General features: G+C 34.9%; 3 protein-coding genes across 3 annotated transcripts; 1 reads left to right on the forward strand and 2 right to left on the reverse strand.

The window, feature by feature from the left end:
* Positions 1-5183: 5183 nt before the first annotated feature.
* Positions 5184-5624, reverse strand: LOC141696166 (uncharacterized). Its single transcript, XM_074500346.1, has one exon. The coding sequence runs from the start codon at positions 5622-5624 to the stop codon at positions 5184-5186; it is 441 nt and encodes a 146-aa protein (XP_074356447.1).
* Positions 5625-5828: 204 nt separating this feature from the next.
* On the forward strand, positions 5829-6662 carry LOC141696167 (uncharacterized). The gene has a single exon (XM_074500347.1). The coding sequence runs from the start codon at positions 5829-5831 to the stop codon at positions 6660-6662; it is 834 nt and encodes a 277-aa protein (XP_074356448.1).
* Positions 6663-10082: 3420 nt separating this feature from the next.
* LOC141698609 (uncharacterized protein At2g34160-like) lies at positions 10083-14708 on the reverse strand. The gene is made up of 5 exons (XM_074503378.1): positions 14496-14708; positions 12600-12648; positions 11816-11878; positions 11470-11534; positions 10083-10429 (listed from the first exon to the last, which is right to left on the reverse strand). The coding sequence occupies exons 1-5, from the start codon at positions 14619-14621 to the stop codon at positions 10331-10333; spliced, it is 402 nt and encodes a 133-aa protein (XP_074359479.1). The 5' UTR covers positions 14622-14708; the 3' UTR covers positions 10083-10330.
* Between the last annotated feature and the right edge of the window lie 10530 nt (positions 14709-25238).

The following is a 25238-nucleotide window of genomic DNA, read 5'->3' on the forward strand; positions in this document are numbered from 1 at the left end:
AGATAAAGCAAGAATTTCTGGTTCAAGAGTTACAGAATTCATTCCTAGTATTGTTGAAGATGATGGAAGTGAGATTCCAATGAAGAAGAATTCTGCTAAGCTCGGAGTGTTACTGAATGAGAAATGTCTATGTTATAATGAAGATTCTTCTCATCCTAGGGTAATAAGACTGAATGATGGTTTAGAAAGAAACCATATCTCTGCTTTAAGGACTGCAATCTATCAGATTGGAAGTCAGAATGAAGAGATGAAGCAAGTCAAGACTACACTCTCTCAAGTCTTGAGGATTAAAGAAGAAAGTCTGATATCAAGCTTTGTCAAGAATCATTTTGGATTCATATTGACTCAGTGAGATTGGTAAAAGCTACAAGGACTGTAAGTTGTAGTTAGTTATCTAGTTAAACTCTTATTTGCATTTGTACTTAAATGTTTTTGACATCATCAAATCTATTAACGTGTATATTTTGCATAATTTACAAGTTGGGGGAGATTGTTAGATATATTTGAGATGTCATGTCTAATATGATTCATGTTTAGTTTTCAGATCTTAACAAACAGGACATATCAGGACTTACTGAAATCAGGACTTACTGGAAGTCAGATTTAATATCAGAACTTAAGGTCATATCAGAACTTAAGTGTGGGGAGACTTACAGATTAGGAAGAAAGTTGATTTATAGTAGAAGATCGAGACTAAAACAAAAGAAGATATGCATGGAAAGAGTTAGAGGACTAGAAGACTTGTAGAAGATATCTGATTGATATATTTTAGGAGACAAAATTAGAAGTTATCTTGTAAATGTGTACTATATAAACACAGACTTAGGGTTTACACTAAATGTGTTATCATTATCGAGAAAATTATACATTATAACCTAGCAGCTCTTAGTGATATTTGTTCATCACTGAAAGAGAACAACAGTTCTTATTGTAACAGAGTTTATTCAATATACTTGATCTTTGTTACATACTTGTGTTAAATCGATTTGATTGTATAAACATTTTATTCAACCCCCTTCTACAGTGTTGTGTGACCTAACAAATGCATTAAATAGTTTTTTTAAATATTTGGACAAAATGTTGACTTTTTAACGAATTTTCATTTTAATGTAAAAATTGAAATTTTTTAATTTTTTTCTAAAAATCATTCACTCATCTATTTTAAGACCTTTGAAAGTGGTTAGGAATTTTGGAAGTTAGTTTAGGACTAACTTCCAAAATTTAAGAAAAGTTATAGAAGGTTTTTTGCTCTGTTTTTGCCATCAACTCTGTTTTTGCTCTGTTTCTTGGCTTCAAAAAAAAAATCCTGGACGGACCACGGGAATTGTCCACGGTGGGGATGGAATTTTTTTTCTACAACCAAGAAACAGAGGACCAACAAACCTGTATAAACCTACCAAAAACCTGCCAACCTGTATACTCTATCCATTCACAAACAATCCACCAACAATCCAAAAACCAAACCAAACCCTACAAATCCACCAACAAACCCACCAAAATTCAACTACGTAAAACCAAATAAACCAAAATAAAATCCGACTACATAATCAAATTCGAACTACGACTACGTAAATCCCACTACATAAATTCGACCACATAAATTGAAATGAATCCAACTACATAATCTGACCACATAAATCAAAATGAAATCCAACTACATAAAGCTAACTACCAGGGAAGTGATATAAGTACTACGAAGCTTCGTGACGTCTATGCATACGAATCCCGGAAATCCCCATTGTCTTCCCCAACTGAAGCTCCTAGCTATTTGGTACCTGAAGGTATCCACCTCCTCTTGCGACCAATTCGGTACCACGGCTAAGTCATATCCTTGTGTGAAGTAGTCTATGTATTTCATCACATAAACACCGCAATTATTGGAGTTTCGTTGCTTTGGTCTAGACGGTAGAGCTAGGTACTCGGCTGAAGCAGGGTCACGCCCCTCGACTGGCTGTATCATATGCAATAGCCTCGGCAACAACCATGACTGTAATAAAATCATGATCAGAGAATGAATACAATATATAATTGGTAAGGACTATATCATCCCGATATGACGGCTCGTCATTCATTGAATCTACGATAAGACCTTCAAATCGTCTAGTACCGAATATGAACAAAACCCAATGCACATCTCCAACACAACAGGGGATGAATATGTAGTCCACCTCGAGAATAGTAGGCCCAACATTAGCAGTGGCAAAACCAGTAAAACTACTTAATGCTTTATTCCATGCCCTCTGCAATGTATGTCCACCGATCCTAGATGCTTTTATAATTTTCTTCACATGTCATTTTTTCAAGTACCATGAAGTAGGGATCCATGAAGTAATAGACGTGTTTTCTCTCCCATATACCTCCATTGTGAATCTCATCCTCCCGACTCCTTAGAAATCACTGAAAATAAATATAGAGAAAAATGTATGCACTTAGCAACAAGTAAAATGTATGCAACAAGTAAAATGTATTAGCAACGAGTAACGAACAATACCATATAAGTGTATATAATCATGTCATCAACCCAAGTTCCTGGAGCAAGGCTCTACATCGCTGATGCATGGATGTGATAGTCCTGAACAGTAAGACCACCGGGAGTCCTCGGCTCCATCCCAAAGCCCCATCCCCAATCTGAATATATCTCATTCTTCTTTGTCATGCTCAGACTCTTCGTGATACTCCACTTTTCTTCTTTCATCCTGCGGGATGCAAGTTTCGCGGGTCTACTAGATGAGGCAATAGTCTGGGGGGTTGAGACACATGCTGGGATGGTTGTGTCATGTCAATGACATCCTGGGAAGGAATGGCTGGAATGTTAAAGTCGTCAGCCGAAGGTGCAATGAAATCTGCTTTTATGTTCTCAAATGTGGGAGGTCTATAGGCAGGTCATTTAATCATCTTCACCAACCGGGAGAAGGGTGTAAGGAAGGTATCAGAAATCCTCCCAAACTCCTCCACAAACTCTGGAGGAACCCTAGCATCCAGCTGCTTCAACATACTAAGCCCGGCAACCATCTACAAACAAAAACATACAGTTTTTCATTAATTCCACAAGGCTATTATGTGTGCAAGATGAAATACGTGTGAATGCAAATTTGGTAGTGTGTGGTGTAATGTGAAATATGCATATTTGTAAAACACTTAAAACTTCATATCCCTCGAGGCTATCATACAACTCCCTCGTCTTGTACTGTTGCTGAGGCTGTGGATCCGGCTTTCCTATTCATATACGAGATACATCTGCATACCATGCCATGTAATCAGCCTCAGAAGCAATGACAATCGAGTCATTAACAATTCCATCTAAATGTAAACAGAACCTGACCCATTTTCCAATATCAATGAACCACCGTACAAGCCAATCCTCTCCTACAAACGTGGCCTCCTTAGGCCCCCTATAGCCACGCAGGTTGACTGGCGCTCGTGGAATCTGGGGACTAGCACCAAACTATCTGCTCACCCTGTCCGGATGCTGCCACTCGATCACATCATAACATACAAGGGGAACTCGACCACACCCAGCTAATTGTTCCTGTACCATCTCACTGTCCATAATATCGTCGAATCTAGCATATGGCCTCCAAACCACCTCATCACCAGCAACACCATCAAACTCACCCCTATAAAATGGTAAGCTATGGTGAGGACCTGTCTTCCTGCGCTTCTTTGAAACACCCTGATGAGTAGAATAGGCCCATCCCTCATCAACCGGATAATCCTCTTGACCTGGAGACCGTAAAGGCACGCCAATACGAGGAAATCTCTCGTAAGACCAAACCTGTAACACCCACGCATAACAAGCAATGGTCTTATTTTCCTTCTTTGCAGCATTCTCCAAACCCCTGTATAGATGAGCTAACACAGCGGCACCCCAACCATAATAAGGAATCTCTTGCATATTAATCAGTGGGTGCATATACCGAACATGAATAAAAGACCGGTTGTTGGTAGGGAAGAGGATACAACCCATCAAGAATAGCAAATACGCCTTAGTATGTACAATCGTGGCCAACATATTATTCTTCTCAGGCTTCCGTGCACCATATCTATCAAACAACCACCCTAGCTTGATGTTATTCCGATACAAAGCCTCATCTACATCCTCCTCGGTCAAAGGCTCAAACCAGTTATTAACAAAACACGCAGCCTTGTTCTCATCACCCCACAAGTAATGCATCCCCTGAACTGGCAACACTAGAAAAAACCCTACATCCTCCAGTGTAACAGTCATCTCCCCCTGTCTCGTGAAGAAAGTGTTGGTCTCCGGTCTCCAACGCTCTACCAAAGCGGATATCAACTGAGTGTCAGTAACCAAGACAACATGAGGGTCTGCAAATATACCAAACCCGAACATGTGTAACAATTCCCTTTGTGGTCTTCTTAACTTCCAATCGTGCAATGACTTGTTTCCAGAATAGCTCTGCAACTCCTTTCTCCCTGCACCGTCCCAAACATCCTCACTAACATGATATCGATGATCCGAGATAACGTTATGCGCGTACGAACCCGGTAACATATTCCCGAAATCATCAAAATTAGTCATACTTGAAAATATTGTAAACAAAATTCATCAATCACCACACGGTGAACAATATTTTTTGATTTAAAATACCAAATTTAAACACCGCGTACACAATAAAAATAATCACCACGTATACAATCACCACGTACACAGTACATTCGAATTAACTACCCATAAATTCGAATTTAATTTCGATTTTCAACTACATTGCAAACAAAATTCGTAATTATACAATCATTTGTTCAATTATTTACCAAAATTCGAATTAATTACCAATTTATTGTAAAAATCATCCATAAATCATATGTTAATTACACTAAAAAAATTATGCACTAAAATATTATACACACACTTTAATTTCATTTTTCAAATTCGAATTTAACCCTAAATTCATAATTATAAATTCTTTTTTTTTTCCAGAAAGAAAAAGCTTTCATTAAACTTTCAAATCACTCCGAACTACATGAATAAAATCTGCGTGGGTGTTATCCCCTCGCCAACTACGACCAGCTAAAGAACTAGTATTCCTCGCAATAAAGTGAGCAACCTTGTTCGCGGATCGTCTAATAAACCTCAAAGATACTTCCTTATCTTTTAACTCTCCTAACAACGTTTTACAGTCTTCGATAATTCTCCCCAAGTATGAGAGCTTGATGGCTGAACTTCAAATTGCCTGCACAGCCACTAAGCTATCTGTTTCGACCACAAAACCCTTACCTGGTTGTGTCTTGACCCAGCTTAGAGCTTCTCTTATCCTCATAATCTCTGCCATCTCTGGTCGTATGGTACCCTGATGACATTTGGCTAAAGCATCAACTATTTCCCCTCTATGATTACGAGCAACTAATGAGAAACTATAACGGTTGAGCTCTTCAAAGATTGCAGCATCAGTGTTTAACTTAATCGTATCCTGAGTTGGTAAAGTCCATTGCTCATCACCTTCTTCCTGCGTAATAAACCCCAGAAAGCAGTCAAAGTTTTTATCTTGAGCATTACTCCATTGATTAAGAACCGTTGCAGCTGATGTTATAATCTCTGTAACTTCTCTACCCTTTTGATCCCAAACTAACTCGTTCCTGGCTTTCCACAATGCCCAGCAAACCATTACTTTCATTCGAACATCCTTCCCTGTATACACATTCAACACAGTGTCCAACCAGCTAAAATTCGAAATTAACCCTAAACATGGGCCGTTCAATTCCTTAAGGAGATTGTTCTCCAAAAGAAACTCAATTTTATATTTTTATGTGAAATTTTATGCAAGAAAGACAAGGTGGAAAGCATTAGAAACTTGCTTGGTTTTGAGGGTATGGTTACAGTGGAGTCACAAGGTCATAGTGGAGGTGTTGCATTCTTGTGGAGGAATAAGGAGGAAGCTTCGTTAAGGTCTCTCAGTAAAAATCATATTGATTTGGACATTACCATTCAGGGGTGGCAAAGGTTCAGATTGACAGGGTTATATGGGGAACCTGATCGAGCAAAACGCAAAGAAACATGGCAGCTTATAAGGAATCTGTCAACGACATCTAGTCTCCCTTGGGTGTTGATTGGAGACATGAATAATGTCCTTAGTCAAACAGATAAAAAGGGTGGAAGAATGTATCCGAGTTGGCTTATTCAAGGGTTTAAAGAGGTTTTGGAGGATTGCAATTTGGTGGATATGGAGTTATTAGGATACCCGTACACTTGGGAACGTGGGCACGGAACTGATGACTGGGTAGAGATTCAGCTGGATAGAGCAGTAGCAAGTACAAGTTTTTTACAGCAATTTCAAGAAGCTAAGCTTACAAACATGGAGGTTACTACGTCTGATCACTGTCCGTTACTTCTTGAGCCCGTGGTCATGATAAAGTCTGGTACGTTTACCAAAAGGTTTAGGTTCGAAAACGCCTGGTTACGCGAACCTATGTGCAAAAGTATTGTGGAGGATATATGGAATAATAGCACAGGTAAATCATGGCAAGAAAAAATCATTGCTTGCTCGAATAATCTGGCGGTGTGGGGAAAGGAAATTACTGGGAGTTTTAGGGATCGAATTCAGAATTGTAAAAAGGTGATTAAGATTGTTAGAGGAAGAAGGGACGAAGCCTCTATTAAGCTGTACCAGGAAGAGTGCACAAAGTTGTCTGAAATTTATGTGTAGCAGGAAATTTTCTGGAAACAGAGAAGTAAACAATTATGGCTTCGCGAAGGGGACCATAACAGTAAATATTTCCATTTTGCGATGAAGAACAGGAGAAGGAATAATAAAATTACTCAGTTGACTAATGAGGCTGGTATGCAGATAGGATGGGGTTCGGGAATGGAGGAAACAATGATTCATTATTTTTCAACTCTGTTTAAAGCCTCAGTAACGAATTGGCAGGATGTGTTAAATTGTGTTCAGTGTAAGATTACAAGGGAGCAAAATGAAGAATTATTGCAGGCAGTGGAGGTAAAAGAGGTGAAGGATGCTCTGTTTCATATGCATCCTGATAAGTCACCTGGACCAGACGGAATGAGTCCCGGCTTTTATCAAAAGTATTGGCATATAGTTGGAGCGGATATTGTTCAAATGACTCGCCACTTCTTTGAAACTGGTACGTTCGAGGAGCACTTAACTGATACTAATATTGTTTTAATTCCAAAAAAGAAGTGTCCAGTGCTTATGACCGATCTACGTCCGATTTCCTTATGCAATGTGGTGTATAAAATCATATCTAAGGTGTTAGCAAATCGATTGAAATTAGTTATTGATAAAATTATCTCAGAGACACAAAGTGCTTTTATCCCAGGGAGATTAATATCAGATAACATAATGATTGCTTATGAAGTTATGCATTTTATGAAGAGGAAAAATAAAGGAAAGAGGGGTTAGATGGCCTTAAAACTCGATATGAGTAAGGCTTATGATCGAGTTGAATGGGGCTTTCTTAGGGCAATGTTGGCGAAACTGGGCTTTCATGACAGAATTATCAATTTGTTTATGGCATGTGTGATGTCTGCTCGGTATAGAATTGCTCATGATGGCAGGGAGTTTGGGTCAATCATTCCCGAGCGTGGCATTAGACAGGGCGATCCATTATCGTCCTACTTATTTCTCATATGCACAGAGGGATTTACTGCTATAATTCAGGATTATGAAAGACGAGGTTTAATTCAAGGGGTTAAGGTTGCTCGTGGGGCGCCTGCTTTATCTCATTTATTCTTCGCGGACGACAGTTATATTTTCTGCAGGGCAAATAAGGAAGCTGCAAATCATGTGGTAAATATGTTGAATACTTTTGAAATGGCATCAGGGCAACAGGTGAATATCTCTAAGTCATCTATTTTTTTCAGCAAGAATATGAGTCGGCAGGATAAGAAGGAGGTCTGTGATGTTCTAAAATGCCCTGAAGCTAATGATAATAGTACTTATTTGGGTCTACCAAATATTATGGGAAGAAACAAAACAACCATAATGGGTTATTTGAAAGACAGGCTTCAGAATCGAGTGCAGGGATGGGATAAGAAAACCTTGTCTAAGGGAGGGCAGGAAATTTTGCTGAAAACAATTGCTCAAGCCATCCCAACGTACGCAATGGGGGTATTTTTGTTGCCTTTAGAATTATGCAGAGATTTGGAGCGTATTATGTGTCGTTACTGGTGGAAAACAGGTCTGTGATAAGGATCGTGGTATTCATTGGCTAAGCTGGGAAAGATTATCGAAGAGAAAATCTGAAGGAGGTATGGGGTTTCGAAATGTCCACGATTTTAACATAGCAATGATTGGTAAACAAGGGTGGAGGCTAATGTTGTATCAGGATAGTCTAGTGGCAAGAATTTACAAAGCTAGATATTATCCGAGAGGCTCTTTTTTAACGGCTAAATTAGGAAGCAATCCTAGTTACATCTGGAGAAGTGTTATTGCAGCTCAAGAACTTCTGAGAAAAGGTTCAATTCGTACGGTAGGTAATGGGGAGTCTGTGTCTATTATAGGCGACCCATGGCTCCCTCAGAACGATGATCCGTTTGTCCATATTGTGAATGAAGGGCTACAGGTTGATTGAGATGATTTCTGTTCGTCGTAATGAGAAAGATGGTTGGTACTGGAAGCATGAGAAATTGGGGCAGTACTCGGTTAAGAGCGTGTACCGGATGTTGCAGAATAATGGAGAGAACAATCAGCTGAGTAATAACTCTGGTTTTTGGCGTAAAATGTGGAATTTAAAAGTACCACCAAAAATCAAGAATTTCCTGTGGAGAGCTGCAACAGATTGCTTGCCAACAAAGGATCGGCTGAGAGACAAAAGAGTAGATATTAATAACATGTGTCCAAGCTGTAACAATGGACCAGAAACTGCTTTGCATACGTTAACCCTAAATTCATAATTATAAATTCGAATTTTACACTAAAAATGAAAAACTCGAATTTAATTTCATATCCAAAAATTCAACCAATCCAAATAAACAATTCGAAATTATTAACCATAAAAAATCTAAAAAGTCGAATTTAATCATATTACAAATCATATGTTAATTCGTATTTAATCATACTAAAAATCTACGATAATTAACCCTAAAAATTCGAATACTAAACTTTATCATACAAAAAAACATATCTACAACAACAACAAAAATACAAAAAATCATATCAATGAAACAGATTATAACAAAAGGGGATCGATTATATAACTTAATTAGGAAAAAAGGGAACGATTCAAGGCTCGATTTGTTGCGGTTTGTGTTTGCGCAGTTGTTTGATGTGCTTGTGTCTCCCTATATCGCTCTCTGTGTTTTCTTTGTATTTAGCATGTGTTTTTGTGTAGTTTGCTAGGTATTTGGTAAAAAAAACGACCCCAACCACTGAAATTATCCGCGGACAAGCCATGGGAGCACAAGCCAGAGACCGGTCCCCTCGGTCAATCATCTTCTTCGGTCTTAATCAACCTCATTCCTTCTAATATAGTTGCATTTCCTCCTCCTACCCATGATCATCATTATAAGAATGCTACAATTTTCGGGAATATTTCTCTTTTATATGTTAATACATCCATGGTGTTCGATGGTAATAAGCACAACTGTCAGGCCATAACCGACCAGAATTTCGATCGCCTAGCAGTCGGCTATGAAGCGTCTGCTACATTTAGTTGAGTAGTGTCCAAAAGTCTAGAACAGAACAACCCAATATCAATAGTTTGCTGCATAACATACTACTATGATTTTCTATTCTACACATGCTTGCATGGATTATACTATAAGATATTTTACATGCATGTTCAAACATACGATTCACGCGAAAGATCAATTTGGTGTGATCAGGCGTGTGATAAAAAATTATCTAACATTGTTTGAAGACACCTCCATGCATACAAGAGAACATATCCTTTACTCTTTTTTTGTGACAGCGTATTCAATTCTGATCGGATTCAGATTCAAATTCTAAAAGATTTTAACCGATTAATAATTCTACATGTTTAAAGATTACGCCTAAATTTAATTCTCCATGTTTGGCAGCATAGAACCTTGCTAATTTCCCTTGACTTTCTGAAACCAAAGAAAACAAGGCAACAATACAGAAATGCTAATTAGCTTGCCCACAAAGTTGATTTTTCTAATAATTATTTTATTTATATTAAGCTTGTCGTAAGAAATCCTAAAGCATCAGCACTAAGTACAAAATTCTAGAACAGAACTGATACGTAATGAATACTCAAATACAATAACCATTTTTTTCCTAGCAGAACAATGATGCAACATAGTTGAGCTTTTTTTCCCTCTTTTTTTCAAGTACGGAAGATCAAAGACTGATGCTAATTATCAATGACATGACACGATCACAGGCAATCTAGCTCAGTTCTGCTCCTCCCCATCTGCCGCAAATTCTTTTTCTTCCGCCTCGGCAGCCATCAATTCTTCGAATTTATCTGTCTTAACCAGCAATAATTCGATCTGCAAAGAGAAAATAAGTTTATCTTCCACCCACATGATTTAAAAATTTATGTCTTGCATTCATCGGATATAGACAATTTGGAATTTGGATAGAAACAAACTAGATAAGGTGCCACGGGTACAAGATTGAACATAAACATGTCACTACTCTTGGGAACTATAAAATTAATATATGCTCAATTTAGAGGAAAATTCGGACTCGTTAATAATTTCGTAAACACTTTTCAAATATATGAACTTCAAGCTTTATAATGCAAACTCCAAGCTTTATATAGTACTATATTCTTCTTTTCCTATGCTTAATTTTTGTATTAAATATATAGTAAGTAATAAGATAGAATCTCACGAAGTCAACAAACTTTGAAGTTGCACCAATATGGAACCTCCAACACTCATCTAAAAGAGAGTTGCTTGCTTTCAGTGGCGTCAAATCGAGGCATAAACCAACCATAATTGCAGTAATTTAAACCATGTTGAGTATTTAGAAAGCATAGAGGATCACCTCATTTTGAGCTATTAACAAACAGAATTCAGAAAGTGATTGCATAAAATAATTTGTCTCTAATCACATTTTAAGTATTTGAATAAGTTCGTTTAAGTTGGTATATTTTTATTTAGTTTCTAGTGAACTACTATTACATGTTGTTATTAACTTCTGTGTAATTGAAGGTATCAACTGAGAGCTCAATAGTGATTAAAACCACAGCATCGTCAAAAGTCTCGCAAGTTCAGCACCCAGCACGGGACTGTAGATGACAGCTTTTCATGGTGCTTTGTGTAGTTAAATAAATTAATATACTACAGATGATAGGGGATTTTCATCCTGTTATTACACCAAAATTAGCTCTTTGAGAGTATCATGCGAGCATGATGTCCTCATCTTGGAGAAATAGAAACATTATACTGTCAAATATATAAAGTATATTCTGATAGTGTCACTTGTGATTAGAAACATGGTCCTACTTCTGTAATATTGCAATAATACTATATGATAGGATTCTTTGATCATTATGCTCATAATGGATGCATTCACATGTTACCTTTGCTTTTGGAATAGGCCTTGCTCCTGGTTCATCCCTCATGTCAACGGTCAATGTCCTGATCTCTGTATACAGAAAAACAAATATGCAAGATCTCAATTTTATGTCTGCTTTGTCCCACCTTCACCACCAGCCATAAACTAGTGATAAATCATGACAGCTTTAAAAATATAGAGTATAGAGGCCACATCAGGTTCAGTAGTTAATGTTTAAACTGTTACTAAACATTACACAAACATAAAGAATGACATACAGATACACACACACACACACACACATAAATTGACTTTTATTTTTGTATTCAAAGAACACAGATAACTAATCTAATTTTTAGCAAAAATCTTACTCTTCTCAACAGCAAATCCATTGTTCTTTAAAATTTCAGCAACAGTGACCACCGTAGCAATAGCTGTAAATGACACAAGGCGTAAATTTAATCGCAACCATGCCGAGGCAAAAAAATCAGTATACGGAAAACGAGATTAGATGGAATGATTACATAATATAACATGTCGACAGCAAGACTAAAGAACCAGGAACTCGGTGTAATTATTATCACAAAGACAACAAAAGACAAAGAATAGGAGCAAAATTTGCAAATCACAAGTTATGGTCTTCTGATCTTCTCAGTTTCTTATAGAATCTCAAATATATCACATGGAACTACCACATAATTGAACATAACATATTACACATCAGCATACAAGGTCCAGAAGGTGATGGGTGAATCAGAAATATTCCTAATCTTCGAGCATTATGTAGGATTTACATTATCTAGCTCGTTTCCAGATATTACTTGTGCAAAGTTAGACAACTTCCTCCTCCTATCCGGGTGTAAACCATCTACAATGCTCCTAGTTAAGAAACTTCATAGCCAAATTGTTGTGCACAATATTTTTTCTAAAAATGCTACTTAAAAAGTTCTTTACAGAAATTTAAATTCTTTGACTAAGATTCCAACTCTCACACTAAATTTCTATTGACTATTTTGACTATCAAATCTTATCTCTCAGGGATAAGAGCTAGGTGAAACATTTCCTCAATACTAATACAGTCCTGTTATTGGGATACGATTACAAAAACCAACAGAAAAAAATGTTTCCAAATAAAGGGGAGATCAGATATAATACCCATTCCGAGTGCAGAAAGTTCAACTTCATTGTACTGCTGCAAGAACCTCTGCATGCACAATTCACCAAAATTGACTAAGAAAAAAATTCGGTACACAGACATCAGATAGGTTTACAAAGATTATGTACTGAGAACTGAGACATGAGCATATTTCAAATCATTCTTTGTTGTCATCAATTTCACTGTTCAAAATTCAAATACAAGTGGCTAGACTTTTCATTGTAATTAAACGAACATGGAATATTTTTGGCCAGCCAGAACATATACTTAGATAAACCCAATTAGTCAATTTTACTTCAGATAAGATCTAGAAAACCGCTATTATATAGTACAAAACATAGACTAAGCTTTTCAAAATTAAGTTAATTACCTTGTCAAGACTTTTAAAAAGTATCAAGGGTGTTTTCATGTTGTATACATGGAGCAGATCTAAAAAATATAATTCAACAAAATGATGTATGAAGCCAAATAGATACAAAGCTGATGGTTTTATCATTCTCAGTACAGGCATCTTCATATCTTTTGTTCTTGGGCTCTGTGTACCATTTTAAATTTTAGAGATTGACTAAATTTTATTTAGTTAGGTTTTAGTATCTCTATATTGACGTGTACAAATTTTTTGAAAGTTTATTAAATTATTTAGGGAGCTAATATGTGCATACCCTCGATTTATACGTGCACACCCTTTATTGTGATTAAAACCAAAATACCCTCATGTGTAAATTCAAATTCAAATTATTCGTATGTACGATAAGGGTAATTTGGTCTCGGTTTCAATAAAGGGTGTGCGCATATAAATCGAGGATGTGCATATATCAGCTCCCATTATTTGATATATTCATTCATCTTCGATCTTGTCTCTGAGATCAATTTTCTTGTCCTACGCCCTTTTCACTACACAATTGAAAACTAAAGACTTCGGGTACATTCAATGGGAACAAATATCAAACAATAATTTGACTACAAAAAATCATATTTTAATGAACTTTTCTATATTTGACAAAATACAAATACAAATGATGTATATACTATTCCTGCATGAATCTTTTGAAATATTTAATATGTTCCAATTCCACCATAGTAGATTATTAATGATGGTAAAGTTAAGCATATGATAGCTAGCAATAGCATATCCTACTACTGTACCACAAACACTTGAATGACGTTTTTTAAGAAACTCAGTCATGCGAATGTGATACTTCTTAATACGCTAAATTGAGTGTCTAGAAACTATTATACCTTAAGATACCATCTGTTGGAAACACTGTGCCTTGGTGATTTGCTACGAATTTAGAAAACTTGTAATACTACTTGAATTCTTTTTCACGAACAAAGAATTTTTCTCATTCAGTACATTTACTTCTCTAACAAAAAGACTTTTCCCGTAACTAACACGAACAAACAATCCAGATAATGAAAAGTACATAAACCAAATACATATATCTATTAAAGGACCGACAGACAGACATTCCCCTAATACAAACCCCCAAATCCAAACTTTAAATCAAATAGTTGTACAATATAACCTCTATGAATTAATAATCCCGAGCCATTGTGCTTTCCGAATTTTGTTCATTAATGAATCGAGCTAAAATATAAACCGCATATTCGCATCTATTATAATTGGGACAGACAAATAAACATGACAATCCAGATTATTAACAACTTTAAGTATTAATTTATCAAGATTTTACTGTAACTGGCAATATAACACACATCAACTTGTACATACACATTAAACATTCACTATCCGAACACTAAATCAAGAATGTAACAGTACAAAACGCAAATTCAATATCCATAAATGTATATATAGATATAAAGGTAGAGGGAGAGGGAGGGAGGGAGGGAGAGGGAGGGAGGGAGAGAGAGAGAGAGAGAGAGAGAGAGATGACCTTGGCGAGATTAACATAGAAAAAGAGAGATTTTTTAGTGTTGGAGACTTGAATGCGGTTGCTTTTCTTCTGAGAATCGGCGCCGGCAATGTTCATGTTGCTAACTCCTTCGGTTACGCCTTCCATCTTTTTTTACTGTAATTTCTCAAAACCCTAATTTTAGAGAAAACCCTAATCTCCTGTCTCCTCTCTCTCCTTTGTTTTGTTCCTCTCCTCTTTACCGGTTCGGACCTATATAAGGGGAAAGTTACACGTGTGTGTGAAAAATTATATTATATTTTTTTAATTATGATTGGAAAATAATATGGTGATGATAATAATAGTTTATATATTTAGACAAAAATAATAATAGTTTACATATTATTAATAATTACTAAAAAAATCTATAAATTATCTGTCTAAAATGTATATTGCTCGTATGTTTTTGAAGAAAGTTATTTTTCAGCTTTTACGGCAAGTTAACATGGAATCTGTCAAAAATATTTATCTTATCCATACTTTAAATCAAAACATGTATATACAAAAACTCAATTGATTAAATAGGGGATAACTACCGTTTTGATAACATGTTTGAATCCACGGGAGGAGTCAAAGCATGTCGCTTAAATGCGGTTTATCTTGGTTCACGTGATTTGCAGGCTATTGCGTGAGCCCGTAGGTTTTACCCAGTGCGCACTCACCCGAAAGGTAGCGGCTGCGGGTTACCTACGATAAAAAAATAGTATCAAAAAGTCATTTGATTTTAATAACACTTTTTTATTGAAATTTTTTCAAAACAGCTTTATAATTTTTAACCGAAAACTCAAATAAAACTTTAGCTTTCAAAAAACTGTTATGTGTACACATGTTAATAAAACTAGCATAGTAGTCCATAAAAATATTTCGTAATGCGGAGAGTATGATGATTAAATTTTATTTTGTGCGAGTTTTGTTAGAAAATAAAATAAATAATCTTTTATAATTTATTTGAATTGTACAAAAAATATCACTCAAAGTATATTACACTCAATGATTTTTTAGACCGTTGAGTGATGAAATATTATGTTGTGTTTCGAGTTAAAAAAATTTAGTCATTAACTATTCTGGTTATGATATATATTTTGGGTATATGTAATATTTTGATTAAGGATGTGTCAATACTAATTTTTATTTTTGTAAGTCTGATATTTATGGATTTAAGGTGAATGAACTTTTTGTATTTGGAATCGATAATGTCTATGTCCAATTGCAGTGATTTCGTATTAAAGTGTCAGTACAAGATTATTATATTCATGGTATAGGTATGTCAAATGAGATTTATGTATTTTAGAATATATTATAATGTTGGCCGTGTTGATATAGGTTATACATGGATTGTTTTTCGTTATTAGAATTAATAAATATTTTTAATCGTTGTCGACTTTTATTCGTTAATTATTTCAACCTTTTTCCCAATATTAATTCAATAATAATATTTATTTATTTTCAACCCGGGTATTTTATCTGATATGATAGGTTAAAGATTACATCGAAATCAGTTGGATCCATAACTTCGGCCATCAATTACACATCTTGAAAGTCTGGGTGATCAACATATTTTGTGACGACTTGTGTTATGTCAAGTCCAAAAAATAATAACTCATCTTTGGTCAAGTTAGTAAATTTGATACATATTGGTTGTTGAATTAAATTTATAAAAAAATTTAAACACGTTTTAGTGATATAAGACATTACAAGCATTATGTTTTATTGATCAGTTGTCTTCGTCAAACTCGTAATTTAAATTAACTAATCTACGTAGTAAGTCCGTTTATCTAGCCAAATGACAAATACTTTTCAAAAAATCTATCAGATTTCGAATTCAAATTAAGCTGAAATATTTCAATTATTTTTAATAAACAATTGGGTGAAATTATGATTTCAAATTCAACTAAAGTACATAAACTCTTTATAGTCGTAATATATTTATGTGTGTATTGATATTGATATGTTAATGTATTGTATTCAAACTTATATTTAAATTCAGATTTAACTATACAAATAATCCAATAATTACGCTTAAAGTTAAGTAAAATGTCTCAGTATTAAACGACAATCACATATCATATGTATGATGAAAAACTCAAGTGATAATTTGGTGTAGTAGTATAAGATATATTGTTAAATAAGTAGACTCGGGTTGATTCTTAATAACAACATTTTTTTTAAATACGGTAAACACAAGGGCAAATTTGTAATTTCACGAGAATAAAATGTCTCACTAATTTTATCCATGTGTTCTCTTGTTATATATTTAAACACGTTTTATTTATATAAGACATTACAAGCATTTCGTCTTATTGATTAGTTGTCTTCATCGAACTCGCAATTTAAATTAACTAAACCTACCTAGTGAATTTATTTACATAGTCAAATGACGATTATTTTTCAAAAAATGGATCAGATTTCGAATTCAAATTAAGCTGAAGTATTTCAAGTATTTTTTTTTATAAAAAAATCAGGCGAAATTATTATTTTGAATTCAACTAAAGTACATAAACTTTTTATAGTCATATATATATATATATATAGAGAGAGAGAGAGAGAGAGAGAGAGTTATTCCACTAGAAATATTCTTATAATGAAAACTAAAAATTAAAATAAAAAATTTATAAATCACGCCGAAATATAGCACATATGGTATACAAATAGATCGTCAAGAGATGGACAAAAATACAGCGAAGTCGGATTTTTAAAAAAATTATCGTTTAACGGGAAAAATCAAATTAAGAACGGAGGGGAAAAACTGAGATTCTGCGTGGGAGGGTGTGGGTTAATTCTGTATGCTTTATGTAGGGGGTCATTAGATTAGATTTATCCAAAGGTGTAGATTAGTTTCTAGTTTTCATTTTAAACTTTATTTTCATTTGAACAAATGCCTATATATATATATATATATTGATATGTTACTACATTGTATTTGAACTTATATTTAAATTCAGTCTACTAAAATTAACTACACAAATAATCCAATAATTACACTTAAAGTTAAATAAAATGTCTCAGTATTAAACGACACTCACATTTTATACGTATGATGAAAAACACAGGTGATAATTTGGTGTATTGCTATAAAGATATATTGTTGAATGAGTAGACTCATGTTCGATTCCTAGTAACAATATTTTTTTTAAATAAAGTAAACACAAGGGAAAATCTGTAATTTTACGAGAATAAAATATCTCACTAATTTTATCCCCTTATTCTCCTATTATATATAGAAGAGGAGATTTGCTCCATTTAAATTTTGTGGGTATAGATGTATCGTTGAATTTATTCCAATAATCAATAATTTTATTTCTAGTAAAATCATAATGTATGCATACATACATACATATATATTCCTTGTTTTTTATCGGGTGATAACCCAAAATAATTTTTTTATCATAGATTGCTCAAATTACTCAAACGCGGAACATGTGCCCATAATAACAAGTTGGACGTGCATGCAAACAATACAATTAGTGCACACACATACAATATATGTGAGGAGCTTCTCGTAATCCTAGTCAGCACAAGTGATAGAGTGAGCACACACATATCTAGGATGCAAATCCTCCGCCAACGCATTTGTTAAATGCTTACACTCACGCGTTTGCGCATATATCATATGCGTAGGTCGTGCCCAAAATATATATACTAGACATGTGTGCTCAGTGCTTACTTTACATGTACACGAAACCCCATTAATGCAAATACACACCGCATCTATCGGTGGCATCAACATTATCTTTCCAACGAACATCACTCCATTTTTATTTTGCTATACAAACCCCAAAATCCTAAACCATTTGAAAGTACTCAAAATCCGATTCAAGCCCTATTCTTACTGTATCATAGATATAATTCTATCATGTACGTTAGGGGGTGAACAAAAAATAGTTCAGATCGCAAAATCGACCCAACACATCCCTTATTTAGACCACACAAATCGAGCCGTTTTAAACCAAAGTATTAATGAGTTCATTTTTTCTTGACCCGAAAATGTTGGTCGGGTCAGGATTTATTAAATATTAACCCTTATCCAACCCAACCCATGCATATATAATATAATAAGTCTGTTGTTGGAGGAATTTCGTAACAACACGAAATTAGAGGTTGTTGGAATAGTCAAGCCTAATTCGTATGAACGTGGCTATTTTTTGGGCTTTTGAGAAATAGATGGGCTGGAGTTGAAAGGTGTCTCGATTTATCTCATTGTATCGGATCCCTTTTCCAAGATGCCTGCGTACCAATTTATATTGGATCAACTCTACGTAGTTATGTGAAATTGATTGTGTCTATCCTGAGAGACTTTAGGGACAAACTTCGTTAAATGTGCTAATTATCAATTTTATCTGATTTAATCTTGACGTTGTGATCTTCCTGATTTGAAGGATATCATTAAGATATTTTTCGTTATTATTGAGTATTTTGATTTTTTTCTCGTTTCCGATAGAGGATAACTTGGATCTTAAACAATTAATTATTAATCATAATTAATAATTACTAAATTACGAGATCATTAAAAATATTGGTTATTCCAAAATGTGGCATAACACATACCCTCGGTTCTTCAGTGTAGTTTGTTGTAGTGCAGAACTAAACATTCTTCGATCTCTGAAACAATTGGAAATACGAACTTAGTATAACATGGAGCACATTCGTGGTCAAAATAATTATGCAAATTCGCGTGAGACCATGCAAAATCCGAGAAACATATATATTTCCCTTTGTTTGTGTTTGCGCGAGCACAAATTTATAAACCCATTGTGAACGTCATTGTTAAGTTGGACCTCGGGGTACATACTCTTCAAGATAAATATAGTAGATGATTGTAAAATAGTATTGTTGAGGTGAAATACTAGTATTATCCGAATGTAACAAGATCAACAAACATGCTTTCAACATAAGATTAGGTGGAACTCCGAACCTTCAATCTCTTTCCATATTTGAGATAAGGTGAAATTACCAACCTTCAATCTCTTTCCATACTAGAGATAAGGTGCACTCGTACCTTCAATCTTTCCATTTGTAATCTTTGTGTCTATCTAGCCATAAGAAATAAGCCAATTTATACCCATCTGGGTGTCAAAAATAAGCTAATGTTTACCCATATGGGCGTCAACAATAAACTAGTTCACAAGTCAGGTACCGCATCTTTGCAAGTGATTGTCTCGGCTACCCAATTTAACAATTTCAATTCACAAGTATGAATTTTTTTCTACACATATGTAATACCACGACAATACATGTAAAATATTCTAAATACAATCCAAAAGTAATAACAATATGCCAGTTTAAATTATCGCGATATTTTTTTCTTTAAAGATAAATGCTTTTTTTCCTTAAACAATTTCTCCAAAATTATGCATCTTGCATAAATATTTTATTTTAAGAAAGATGCAGCTCATACAATTTTCTAAAAATAAAAAATAAATATTTGTACGATAGTTTCCAAAATATATGTGTCTACCACAGTTCAAATTCTCGCAAATAATTTTACAATCATAAAAATATATTACTCGCACGAGTTCATATATTTTTAATATAAAAGTATTGAAAAATATATTATATGTGTTTACAGAATGTTTGTCATAATAATTATGCAATATATTGACGATTGCAGAAAACTGATAATAAAATATAATACTTAGCTTCGGGTGTTAGGTCCAAAAGGTACATACAGAGTGAGGGTGAATGTATGTTTTTCATTTTTCACAAATAAATGCAGCAGAAAATAAAACTATGAAAATAAAATAAACAAACACAAAGGATTCTGGGTAAATATGCTTTTATTCAAAGTATAAATACTGAGAGGGTTTGCTTACAACTCCAAATACAAAAGATTCGAAGCTACAAATATAAAAAGAACTAAAACAACAAGCTATCAAACTAAGATTCTTCTTATCACTCTAAAGATCTAAAGCCCTTATAAAATGATATTAAATACAATCAAAGAAACTTTAAATAATGAGTGTTACTAGTTTGTAAGGTTTTAAATGGTGTGAATCAAATTGGGCATGACCTCTCCTTGTCAAATCAAGCTTTTCAAAGTGCAGAATATATTTTGCAAGAGTTTCGCTATATTCAATATGGGAAAGATACAATTCCAATTGCATTTGAATTGATTATATAGCTAGTAGGTAGGCCGGAGAGAGAAATGATACGTGGCGCAATAATAACTAAGTGTTTGAGCATGACAACTTGCATATTCTTGTAGCTTGCATCCTTGGGAGCCTTTTCTTTAACTTGCGTGTACTAGAAGATGGTATATCACTTGAATAAACATCGCAACCCCTTATTGGCAAGTAGAGGGACAAACAAAAGGACTTTGCCTTAGTGCCTTTCTTACTTGCGACTCCTAGGATACAAGAATGCTGAGTTTACTTGGGAAATGGTAAGTGGCAACTCCAAGTAGCCATTATAAAGCTAGGTTGCGGCCAAGCTTCTTATATATATAGGGCTAAGTTACGATTGATTCTCTCCTTTAGAGGCTTGATTACGAGCCATTCACCTAGGATGGAGTTAGTTGCGAGTGGTTCTCCCTTGGAAGAACTTACTTGCGATTGGAATCCCTTCATGGAAGCCTTGGGAATAGCACTTGGGCCCCACATTTACATGGAGGCTGAATTTCATTCCAATTACTTCTAAGTGGCGATTACTAGTAGGACTAGGAGCACAACTTATGCCTTTGAATAAATTAGAGCTTTTTCTTCCCTTGTATGAACCATTTAGTGCCTTAGAATAATTTTTAACTTGGAAATAATTCTAAGTGGTGACTAGAGTGTAATACAAGCAGTTCTGATTTTATTTTTGCTCTACTTTATTCCCAGATGCTTTTAGTAAATCAAGACCAATTCATGTACTGAGATATTGAACTGTATTTCTAAGATATTGCTTCTGATAATCGATAGACTTGCCATGGTGACTCCTACTACAAGGTAGTGATCACTTTGACTTAGTTTTTGTAGAGCATTGTAATCCTTAAGTTGTCATGTCTTTAAGTATTCTCTCTTAAGTCTTCGTATAAACCATAAAACCTGTATATCCGGATACAAATCCTCACTTAACAATATTTCTAATGATAGTACTTAGTTTCATTTCACGAATCACTGACACCTAGTTCAATGGTCCGGTTCACATGTGAATAGTTCCGCTCTAAGGCCTTCGTACTATGATCTTCTCAAATCATTGTCAAGTCTTCTACCGGATACAATTAACTCCACTAGAATCCTTGAGGTCTTCACACTGATGATGATAACTGCTTCGAATGACTTCAACCTTATTTTTCAGTTGCCTGAAAATGTTAATGAACTTAATACGAATATCTGTTGACGTTTTCTTTATTGTAGCTACCAAAATCATCATGTATATGCCAATAAACAATCTATATTGATTCTAGTGGAATATAGATTATTTCAAGTCCTTTGTTCTATGTTGAGTTATCCAAACCAGTATTGTTGAGTTATCCAAACCAGTATTGTTGAGTTATACATACAACTTGTTGGATATATTTGAGATGTCATGTCTAATATGTTTCATATTTAGTTTTCAGATCTTAACTAACAGGAAATATCAGTTCTTACTGGATTCAGGACTTACTGGAAGTCCGGACTTAAGGATATCAGGACTTAGATTATCAGAAGATAATATCAGAAGATGGATATCAGAACTTAAGTACTGGAGGACTAACAGTTAAGGAAGGAAGCTGATTCACAGGAAAGAAGATCGAGACTAATACAAGAAGAAGATATGCATGGAAAGAGTTAGAGGACTAGAAGAATTATATAAGATATCTGGTTGATATATTTTAGGAGACAGAATTATATTCCATATCAACTAGAAGTTATCTTGTAACTGTGTGTCTATATAAACACAGACATAGGTTTACTCTATAAGAGTTACGATCATCGAGAAGATCATACAATTGTAACCTAGTAGCTCTCGTGATATTTGTTCATCACTGAGAGAGAACAGTTCCATTGTAACATAGTTTATTATATCGAATACATATGTTTTCTGTTACTTGTGCTTTAAATCGATTTGATTGTATTCTACACTGTATTCAACCCCCTTCTACAGTATTGTGTGACCTAACAAGTGGTATCAGAGCCTCTCTGTTAACACACATACAGTAAAGATCCAAAACAATCATGTCTGAAGAAGCAGAAAATCCAACCAAGCCCGCCAAAACTGAAGAAACTCCAAAGACTCAAACCCATAATCGATATGAGACTATCAGGGTTCCCATGCCGAGACCTTCTGAGTATCCCATATGGAAAGTGAAGATGGCTATGTTTATGGAAGCTACAGATCCAGAATATCTTGACAGAATTTATGAAGGACCGCATAAACCAACCAAGCTCTCTGTTGTAGTTGCAGATCAGCCAGCAAAGACCATACCAAAGGAGAAAAGTGAATACACAGCTGAAGATAACTCATCTATTGCCAATGATGCAAAGGTAAGGCATTTGCTGCATAGTGCCATTGATAATGTCATGTCAAATATGGTAATTCAATGCAAGACTGCAAAGGAGATATGGGATGCTTTGGAGACAAGGTGTCAGGGAACTGATGCAATCAAGAAAAATAGGAGGACTATACTCACTCAAGAGTATGAGCACTTTGACTCAAAAATTGATGAGTCATTAACTGACTTATATGACAGATTTGTCAAACTCTTGAATGATCTGTCACTGGTGGACAAGGAATATGACATTGAAGATTCAAAACTAAAATTCCTTTTAGCTCTTCCTGAAAGTTGGGATTTGAAAGCTACTAGTATAAGAGATAACTATGCTCTTGATGAAACTACTCTAAATGAAATTTATGGAATGCTCAAGACTTATGAACTTGAGATGGATCAAAGAAGCAAGAGACATGGGAGAAAGTCAAGAACAGTTGCTCTTAATGCTGAGGAGGAATCCCCCAAAGTGGTTGTCTCAAAGAAAAGAAAAGGAAAGGCCCTCATCATAAAGTCTGATTCAGAATCATCAAGTTCCGATGATGATGATTCAGAAACTGAAAGTCTACCTGAAGTAGATGTTGATGAAGAGATGATGAAGCTGTGTGCTCTTCTGATGAAGGGTATCACAAATATAGCCTACAGGAAATTCAGAAGATGAAAGAAGTTTTCCAAGAAAGGTAGAAGTTCTGATAAGAAGGGTTTCAGAAAATCTGAATGCAAAGGAGGAAAGTCTGACAGAGGAGACTACTCAAATGTCAAATGCTACAACTGTGGTGAGAAAGGCCACATATCTCCTGACTGCAAGAAAGGAAAGAGTGATAAAGGTAAGGCTCTTGTCACAAAGAAGAAAAGCTGGACAGACACCTCAGATTCCGAAGATGAGGAGAACTATGCCTTGATGGCAAATGCTGATAGCAGTTCTGATGCTGCTGAGTTAAAGGTACCTCAAACAACTTATGCCTTTCATACTGATGATATTACTGAGTTGAGATTATATCTTAAAACCATGTTTATTATCTATAGAGATCAAACTTTAACATGTGAAAGATTAACTTCTGAAAATCTTGCTTTTAAAAAGAGGAATGATTATTTAGAAAAAGAGTTAGTTATGTTCCATCAAACTTAGAAGGATAGAGATGATGCTTTCTATGTTAGAGATGAAGTGCTAAAAATGAATAAATCTCTAAAAACTGAGTTAGAAAAGGAGAGAGAGATTATCAGGACTTGGGCTAACTCTGGCAGAGCAACTCCGGATATACTAAGTAGTAGAAACTGGAAAGAGGGCTTAGGTTATGGAGATGAGAAAAGTGAAAAAGGAACTGAACAAATTAAGTCAATTATTGTTAAATAGACTACTAAGCCAAAGGTAAATCCTGTTAAATATGTAGCTAAAACTGTAAAGTCTGATTCTGAAAAGATGAAAGATATTGAGATAGAAGTGATAGCAGAGTCAACTTCTGACAAATTAGAACAGGATAAACCAACTGAGGTTAACATAGGCTTAATGACAAAGAAGCAGCTTAAACATAAGCTGAAAGAGATTACGAGTGTAAACAAGGTAAAGGCAGCTAGAAAAAATAGGAATGAAAAGGAAGGAGTGAATAAAAGCAACAATTATATGCCTGTTCCTAATGCTCCTAGAAAGAAATGCTATAACTGTGGAAACTCTAACCAACTGGCTTCTTTTTGCAGGAAGAATAAGAATATAAACTCCTTACCTTCTAAATCAGGAGTTAAGAGTCAGTCTGTTAGATTTAAGCCACAAAATCCTTGTTTTCATTGTGGTAGTATATGACATTCCATTTATACTTGTAAGGAATATCATAGTTTGTACTATGATTATTATCAGATAAAACCTTCTTTGAAGAAAGTTGCTTTAATTCCTCCTTGTGTAAAGTATGATGCAAAGTCTGATACCGTTAATACTAATAAGAAAATTGTTAGCATAAGCTCTGATGTTAAATCCGCTGCAAATGTTAACAAACTTAAAAAGGCCAAAGGATCCAAGCAAGTCTGGGTCCTTAAAACTAACCATTAGTGGTCTTTGTGATTGTAGGGCAACATGAAGAACATCTTAGTTCTAGATAGTGGATGTTCAGGACATATGACTGGAAATAAAGCCCTGCTATCAGATTTTATGGAGAAAGCTGGCCCAGAAGTTTCTTATGGAGATGGCAACATTTGAAAAACTCTGGGATATGGCAAGATCAATCTTGGGAATGTCATCATTGAAAAAGTAGCTCTTGTTTCAGGACTTAAACATAATCTGTTGAGTA

Source organism: Apium graveolens, chromosome 11 (assembly GCF_009905375.1).
Source record: "Apium graveolens cultivar Ventura chromosome 11, ASM990537v1, whole genome shotgun sequence".
Taxonomy (NCBI): Eukaryota; Viridiplantae; Streptophyta; class Magnoliopsida; order Apiales; family Apiaceae; genus Apium; species Apium graveolens.